Raw genomic sequence first — 8,262 nt, forward strand, 5'->3', positions numbered from 1 at the left:
TCACAGTCAAGAACACAAGTCACACACACATACACAGTCAAGAACACAAGTCACACACACATACACACACACAGTCAAGAACACAAGTCACACATAAGCAGAGTTATTGTCTCCACAACATATGACAAGTCCTACCTTTACTGCTGTGCCTCAGCTGGTTTTCAGAGTGTGTGTGTCGTAGGTCAGCCTCTGTCGGAGTTGTTTAACCCGGATAGTAACATTACAATATTCCAGCGGTTGGTGCTTTCGCAGTGCAGATAGTGTAGGTAGCTAATTATTTAATGATCAAACACGGCCTGACAGCTTCATTAAAACTGGGATCTATGTCCCAAACGGCACGTTACTACGTTTGACCACAGTCCTGTGCACTACACAGTCACGTCCTGTTGCTTTGTAACCCTCAGGACCAAGGGTGTGACGTATTGGGTGATCAGTTAGCGCCCCCCCTATCCCAGGAACAGAAAGAGGAGGAGGCTGCAGCTTCATAAACAGAAGGACATACCAGCATAATACTGTACAGGGAGGAAACACCGGTCTTATTGTAGTCAGCGTAGGCACCGTTATTCTATTGGACACACATACACTTATGGGCAGTTTTCCCGGACACAGACGATGCCTAGTACTGGACTTTGGAGAATCTCCATTGTAAGTGTGTTTACAGTCCGGGACAAGGCTTAATCTACATGGATGGACATTCAAATAGGCAAAATAATAATGGGGGGAGATGCAAAGCTTTTATAAAATGTTACAATAATATTCAAACAACTCAAGATCTTTCTCTGGAGAACCTGGAATATGTTTTCTTAATAATGAATAATAATAATAATAATAATAATAATAATGTTGTTAAAAAAATAAAATAATACATTTCGGTTTTTTAACGTTTTTTATTATTATCTCTCATCTTCACATCAATCCTCCAGTCATACGATGCCTCCCAAATGGCACCCTATTCCCTATATAGTGCACTAGTTTTGACCAGTAGTGCACCATAAAGGGAACAGGGTACCATTTAGAACACAGGCCTATATTGATCATTCTGATTGGGTGGAAGGGGCATCTCCATCTCCTCTCTTCATTCTGATTGGGTGGAAGGGGCATCTCCATCTCCTCTCTTCCTTAGCTCCTCCTCTTCCTCCTCCTCCTCTTCCTCCTCTTCTAGCTGTTGTGTCCCTGAAGGGCCTCAGCCATGAAGAGCTTGCCAAGGTTCTGAGAGGTGAACTCCTTCACATTCTGGCAGTAATTGTTAATCTGCCCTGTTAGGTGGAAACACACAACAAATGAGTATGAATAACAGTAGGAGGATATCAGCAGTACTGTAGGTCAATTAGTTGAATGTTGTGACAACGGCCATGTCCAAAAAAGTAATCATATCCCCTATATAGTACACTACTTTTGACCAGAGCCCTATGGGTTTCCCTATGGACAAAAGTAGTGCACTATAAAGTGAATAGGGTGCCATTTGGGAAGTAACCAACCATCAGAGAGACAGCAGGCAGGCAGGGATGTTAGATGAAGTCTATAAAGATGAATGGAACTCTAACATAATGGAGAGATGAGGGGAACAGAACAGAGGGGATAGATATCTACCAGGGAGAGAACAGAACAGAGGAGGGGATAGATATCTACCAGGGAGAGAACAGAACAGAGGAGGGGATAGATACCTACCAGGGAGAGAACAGAACAGAGGAGGGGATAGATATCTACCAGGGAGAGAACAGAACAGAGGAGGGGATAGATACCTACCAGGGAGAGAACAGAACAGAGGAGGGGATAGATACCTACCAGGGAGAGAACAGAACAGAGGGGATAGATATCTACCAGGGAGAGAACAGAACAGAGGAGGGGATAGATATCTACCAGGGAGAGAACAGAACAGAGGAGGGGATAGATACCTACCAGGGAGAGAACAGAACAGAGGAGGGGATAGATACCTACCAGGGAGAGAACAGAACAGAGGAGGGGATAGATACCTACCAGGGAGAGAACAGAACAGAGGGGATAGATACCTACCAGGGAGAGAACAGAACAGAGGAGGGGATAGATACCTACCAGGGAGAGAACAGAACAGAGGAGGGGATAGATACCTACCAGGGAGAGAACAGAACAGAGGAGGGGATAGATACCTACCAGGGAGAGAACAGAACAGAGGAGGGGATAGATACCTACCAGGGAGAGAACAGAACAGAGGAGGGGATAGATACCTACCAGGGAGAGAACAGAACAGAGGAGGGGATAGATACCTACCAGGGAGAGAACAGAACAGAGGAGGGGATAGATATCTGCTAGGAGGAGGAAGGGTGTGTGGGTGCGATTCTACAAAGTGGAGTGTGTGTGTGTACCTGCGATGAGGAGAGTGTCCATGCGAGGAGGGGGCTGGGGAGGTTTGAACATCTTGGTGACATCTTCCTCCGGTAGAGGAGTCTCTCCTCTGGTCTGTCTCTGAGCATTCTCCTGCTGGCGCCGCTGGGTATACTGGGGGGGAGAGAGAGAGGAGGGGAGCAGAGAGAAGAGAGAGGGGAGGAGAGAGAGAGAGAGAGGGGAGGAGAGAGAGAGAGAGAGAGAGAGGGGAGGAGAGAGAGAGCGAGAGAGAGAGGGGAGGAGAGAGAGAGAGAGAGGGGGGGAGAGAGAGAGAGAGAGAGAGAGAGGGGGGGAGAGAGAGAGAGAGAGAGAGAGAGAGAGAGAGAGAGAGAGAGAGAGAGGAGGGGAGCAGAGAGAGAACAGCTATAAAATCTGACAGACAGGGATGGAGTGATTTGTGTTGGTATACGACAGTGTAAATCAGTGATGTGATGCGTGTCAGAACCTAAAAGCCTTTTTAATTTGGGGAGGCAGAGCAGAGGACACAGGTTGGTGGTGGGGTGTAGCTGGATACACATGCAAAGCCTGTCAAGCCTGAAACTAACATCACAATATTCATGTATAACTAGGTTGACATGAGAAATGACTTCTAGGTTGACATGAGAAATGACTTCTAGGTTGACATGAGAAATGACTTCTAGGTTGACATATGAGAAATGACTTCTAGGTTGACATGAGAAATGACTTCTAGGTTGACATATGAGAAATGACTTCTAGGTTGACATATGAGAAATGACTTCTAGGTTGACATATGAGAAATGACTTCTAGGTTGACATATGAGAAATGACTTCTAGGTTGACATATGAGAAATGACTTCTAGGTTGACATATGAGAAATGACTTCTAGGTTGACATATGAGAAATGACTTCTAGGTTGACATGAGAAATGACTTCTAGGTTGACATATGAGAAATGACTTCTAGGTTGACATATGATAAATGACTTCTAGGTTGACATATGATAAATGACTTCTAGGTTGACATATGAGAAATGACTTCTAGGTTGACATGAGAAATGACTTCTAGGTTGATATATGAGAAATGACTTCTAGGTTGATATATGAGAAATGACTTCTAGGTTGACATATGAGAAATGACTTCTAGGTTGATATATGAGAAATGACTTCTAGGTTGATATATGAGAAATGACTTCTAGGTTGATATGAGAAATGACTTCTAGGTTGACATATGAGAAATGACTTCTAGGTTGATATATGAGAAATGACTTCTAGGTTGACATATGAGAAATGACTTCTAGGTTGACATATGAGAAATGACTTCTAGGTTGACATATGAGAAATGACTTCTAGGTTGACATGAGAAATGACTTCTAGGTTGACATATGAGAAATGACTTCTAGGTTGACATATGAGAAATGACTTCTAGGTTGACATATGAGAAATGACTTCTAGGTTGACATATGAGAAATGACTTCTAGGTTGACATATGAGAAATGACTTCTAGGTTGACATGAGAAATGACTTCTAGGTTGACATATGAGAAATGACTTCTAGGTTGACATATGAGAAATGACTTCAAGGTTGACATATGAGAAATGACTTCTAGGTTGACATATGAGAAATGACTTCTAGGTTGACATATGAGAAATGACTTCTAGGTTGACATATGAGAAATGACTTCTAGGTTGACATATGAGAAATGACTTCTAGGTTGATATATGAGAAATGACTTCTAGGTTGACATATGAGAAATGACTTCTAGGTTGACATATGAGAAATGACTTCTAGGTTGACATATGAGAAATGACTTCTAGGTTGACATATGAGAAATGACTTCTAGGTTGACATATGAGAAATGACTTCTAGGTTGACATATGAGAAATGACTTCTAGGTTGACATATGAGAAATGACTTCTAGGTTGACATATGAGAAATGACTTCTAGGTTGACATATGAGAAATGACTTCTAGGTTGACATATGAGAAATGACTTCTAGGTTGATATATGAGAAATGACTTCTAGGTTGATATGAGAAATGACTTCTAGGTTGACATATGAGAAATGACTTCTAGGTTGATATGAGAAATGACTTCTAGATTGACATGAGAAATGACTTCTAGGTTGATAAGAGAAATGACTTCTAGGTTGATAAGAGAAATGACTTCTAGGTTGATATGAGCAATGAATTCTAGGTTGATATATAATTTCAAAGATTTTACGGAGTTACAGTTCATATATGGAAAACAGTCAATTGAAATAAATTCATTAGGCCCTAATCTATGGATTTCACATGACTGGGCATAGGCCCACCGATTTGGGAGCCAGGCCCACCCATTGGGGAATCAAGCCCAGCCAATCAGAATACGTTTTTCCCCATAAAAGGGATTCATTACAGACAGAAACACTCCTCAGTTTCATCAGCTGTCCGGGTGGCTGGTCTTCTAAGATTCCGCAGGAGAAGAAGCAGGATTTGGAGGTCCTGGGCTGGCGTGGTTACACCTGGTCTGCGGATGTGAGGCCGGTTGGACGTACTGCCAAATTCTCTAAAATGACGTTGAGGCGGCTTATGGTAGAGAAATGAACATTCAATTCTCAAGCAACAGCTCTGGTGGACATTCCTGCAGTCAGCATGGCAATTGCATGCTCCCTCATCTTGAGACATCAGTGGCATTGTGTTGTGGGACAAAACTGCACATTTTAGAGTAGCCTTTTACTGATCCCAGCACAAGGTGCACCTGTGTAATGATCATACTATTTAATCAGCTTCTTGATATGCCACACCTGTCAGGTGGATGGATTATCTTGGCAAAGGAAATGTGCACAACATTTTAGAGAAATACACTTTTTGTGCATATGGACAATTTCTGGAATATTTTATTTATTTCACTTGACATGTTGCGTTTATATTTTTCTTCAGTGTATATGAGAAATGACTTCTAGGTTGATATGAGAAATGACTTCTAGGTTGCTATGAGAAATGTCTTCTAGGTTGCTATGAGAAATGTCTTCTAGGTTGATATGAGAAATGTCTTCTAGGTTGATATGAGAAATGTCTTCTAGGTTGATATGAGAAATGTCTTCTAGGTTGATATGAGAAATGACTTCTAGGTTGATATGAGAAATGTCTTCTAGGTTGCTATGAGAAATGACTTCTAGGTTGCTATGAGAAATGTCTTCTAGGTTGCTATGAGAAATGTCTTCTAGGTTGCTATGAGAAATGTCTTCTAGGTTGCTATGAGAAATGTCTTCTAGGTTGCTATGAGAAATGTCTTCTAGGTTGCTATGAGAAATGTCTTCTAGGTTGCTATGAGAAATGTCTTCTAGGCTGATACGAGAAATGTCTTCTAGGTTGCTATGAGAAATGTCTTCTAGGTTGATATGAGAAATGTCTTCTAGGTTGCTATGAGAAATGTCTTCTAGGTTGCTATGAGAAATGTCTTCTAGGCTGATATGAGAAATGTCTTCTAGGTTGCTATGAGAAATGTCTTCTAGGCTGATACGAGAAATGTCTTCTAGGTTGCTATGAGAAATGTCTTCTAGGTTGATATGAGAAATGTCTTCTAGGTTGCTATGAGAAATGTCTTCTAGGCTGATACGAGAAATGCAAACTGGTGTTTAGTGCTCCATCACAAAAGGCACCATTCCATGCTCCAGCCACCCCTATATATTGGGACCCTCACATTACACTGTACTCAGTAGCAGTAGCTAGTACCAAGCCTCTGTCTCCCTGGTATAGTGGATAAATCAACAGTTATATTATATAGTACCAAGCCTCTGTCTCCCTGGTATAGTGGATAAATCAACAGTTATATTATATAGTACCAAGCCTCTGTCTCCCTGGTATAGTGGATAAATCAACAGTTACAGTGGGGAGAACAAGTATTTGATACACTGCCGATTTTGCAGGTTTTCCTACTTACAAAGCATGTAGAGGTCTGTAATTTTTATCATTAGGTACACTTCAATCGTGAGAGACTGAATCTAAAACCAAAATCCAGAAAATCTCATTGTATGATTTTAAAGTAATTAATTTGCATTTTATTGCATGACATAAGTATTTGATACATCAGAAAAGCAGAACTTAATATTTGGTACAGAAACCTTTGTTTGCAATTACAGAGATCATACGTTTCCTGTAGGTCTTGACCAGGTTTGCACACACTGCTGCAGGGATTTTGGCCTACTCCTCCATACAGACCTTCTCCAGATCCTTCAGGTTTCGGGGCTGTCGCTGGGCAATACGGACTTTCAGCTCCCTCCAAAGATTTTCTATTGGGTTCAGGTCTGGAGACTGGCTAGGCCACTCCAGGACCTTGAGATGCTTCTTACGGAGCCACTCCTTAGTTGCCCTGGCTGTGTGTTTCGGATTGTTGTCATGCTGGAAGACCCAGCCACGACCCATCTTCAATGCTCTTACTGAGGGAAGGAGGTTGTTGGCCAAGATCTCGCGATACATGGCCCCATCCATCGTCCCCTCAATACGGTGCGCAGTCGTCCTGTCCCCTTTGCAGAAAAGCATCCCCAAGGAATGATGTTTCCACCTCCATGCTTCACGGTTGCGATGGTGTTCTTGGGGTTGTACTCATCCTTCTTCTTCCTCCAAACACGGCGAGTGGAGTTTAGACCAAAAAGCTCTATTTTTGTCTCATCAGACCACATGACCTTCTCCCATTCCTCCTCTGGATCATCCAGATGGTCATTGGCAAACTTCAGACGGGCCTGGACATGCGCTGGCTTGAGCAGGGGGACCTTGCGTGCGCTGCAGGATTTTAATCCATGACGGCGTAGTGTGTTACTAATGGTTTTCTTTGAGACTGTGGTCCCAGCTCTCTTCAGGTCATTGACCAGGTCCTGCCGTGTAGTTCTGGGCTGATCCCTCACCTTCCTCATGATCATTAATTCCCCACGAGGTGAGATCTTGCATGGAGCCCCAGACCGAGGGTGATTGACCGTCATCTTGAACTTCTTCCATTTTCTAATAATTGCGCCAACAGTTGTTGCCTTCTCACCAAGCTGCTTGCCTTTTGTCCTGTAGCCCATCCCAGCCTTGTGCAGGTCTACAATTTTATCCCTGATGTCCTTACACAGCTCTCTGGTCTTGGCCATTGTGGAGAGGTTGGAGTCTGTTTGATTGAGTGTGTGGACAGGTGTCTTTTATACAGGTAACGAGTTCAAACAGGTGCAGTTAATACAGGTAATGAGTGGAGAACAGGAGGGCTTCTTAAAGAAAAAACGAACAGGTCTGTGAGAGCCGGAATTCTTACTGGTTGGTAGGTGATCAAATACTTATGTCATGCAATAAAATGCAAATTAATTACTTAAAAATCATACAATGTGATTTTCTGGATTTTGGTTTTAGATTCCGTCTCTCACAGTTGAAGTGTACCTATGATAAAAATTACAGACCTCTACATGCTTTGTAAGTAGGAAAACCTGCAAAATCGGCAGTGTATCAAATATTTGCTCTCCCCACTGTATATTATATAGTACCAAGCCTCTGTCTCCCTGGTATAGTGGATTTGGCCAGCAGCTCCCCTGCAGGACGAGTCCCAAATGACACCCCATCTCCTAAATAGTGCACTACTTTTGATCAAAACCCAATAGGCCCAGTCGAAAGTAGTGCACTACATAGGGAACAGGGTGCCATTTGGGACGCAGCCTCAGTCACAGAAGGCCTGGTTAGGGTGGTTTGGCAGAGAGGGGGGAGAGGCTGGGGAGAGGGGGGAGAGGCTGGGGAGAGGGGGGAGAGGCTGGGGAGAGGGGGGAGAGGCTGGGGAGAGGGGGGAGAGGCTGGGGAGAGGCAGAGCTAGGAGAACATGATGGATCATGGAAGTAACAGCAGGAGAAGTTTAGAGGTGATGTTAGTGGCTCCCTCTCCTTTCATTCTCCCTCCCTCCTCCCCTCTCTCTCTCTCCCCCTCCCTCTCCCTCGCTCCCTCTCCC

General features: G+C 43.3%; 1 protein-coding gene across 2 annotated transcripts in view; it reads right to left on the reverse strand.

Annotated features, from left to right (window-relative positions):
• Positions 1 to 867: 867 nt before the first annotated feature.
• Positions 868 to 8,262, reverse strand: part of LOC121542567 (eukaryotic translation initiation factor 3 subunit H) — an 86,162-nt gene continuing 78,767 nt past the window's right edge. Inside the window, exons 7-9 of one of the 2 annotated variants that reach the window (XM_045226087.1) lie at positions 2,343 to 2,475; positions 1,142 to 1,256; positions 868 to 1,110 (exon numbers count right to left, since the gene is read on the reverse strand). In XM_045226087.1, coding sequence (XP_045082022.1) covers positions 1,159 to 1,256; positions 2,343 to 2,475 — 231 coding nt within the window. In that variant the 3' untranslated portion in view covers positions 868 to 1,110; positions 1,142 to 1,158. Of the gene's footprint in view, positions 1,257 to 2,342; positions 2,476 to 8,262 lie in introns of both variants that reach the window. The other variant, XM_045226086.1, reaches the window with a different exon arrangement.

The sequence above is a fragment of the Coregonus clupeaformis genome, chromosome 17 (assembly GCF_020615455.1).
Source record: "Coregonus clupeaformis isolate EN_2021a chromosome 17, ASM2061545v1, whole genome shotgun sequence".
Lineage (NCBI taxonomy): Eukaryota > Metazoa > Chordata > Actinopteri > Salmoniformes > Salmonidae > Coregonus > Coregonus clupeaformis.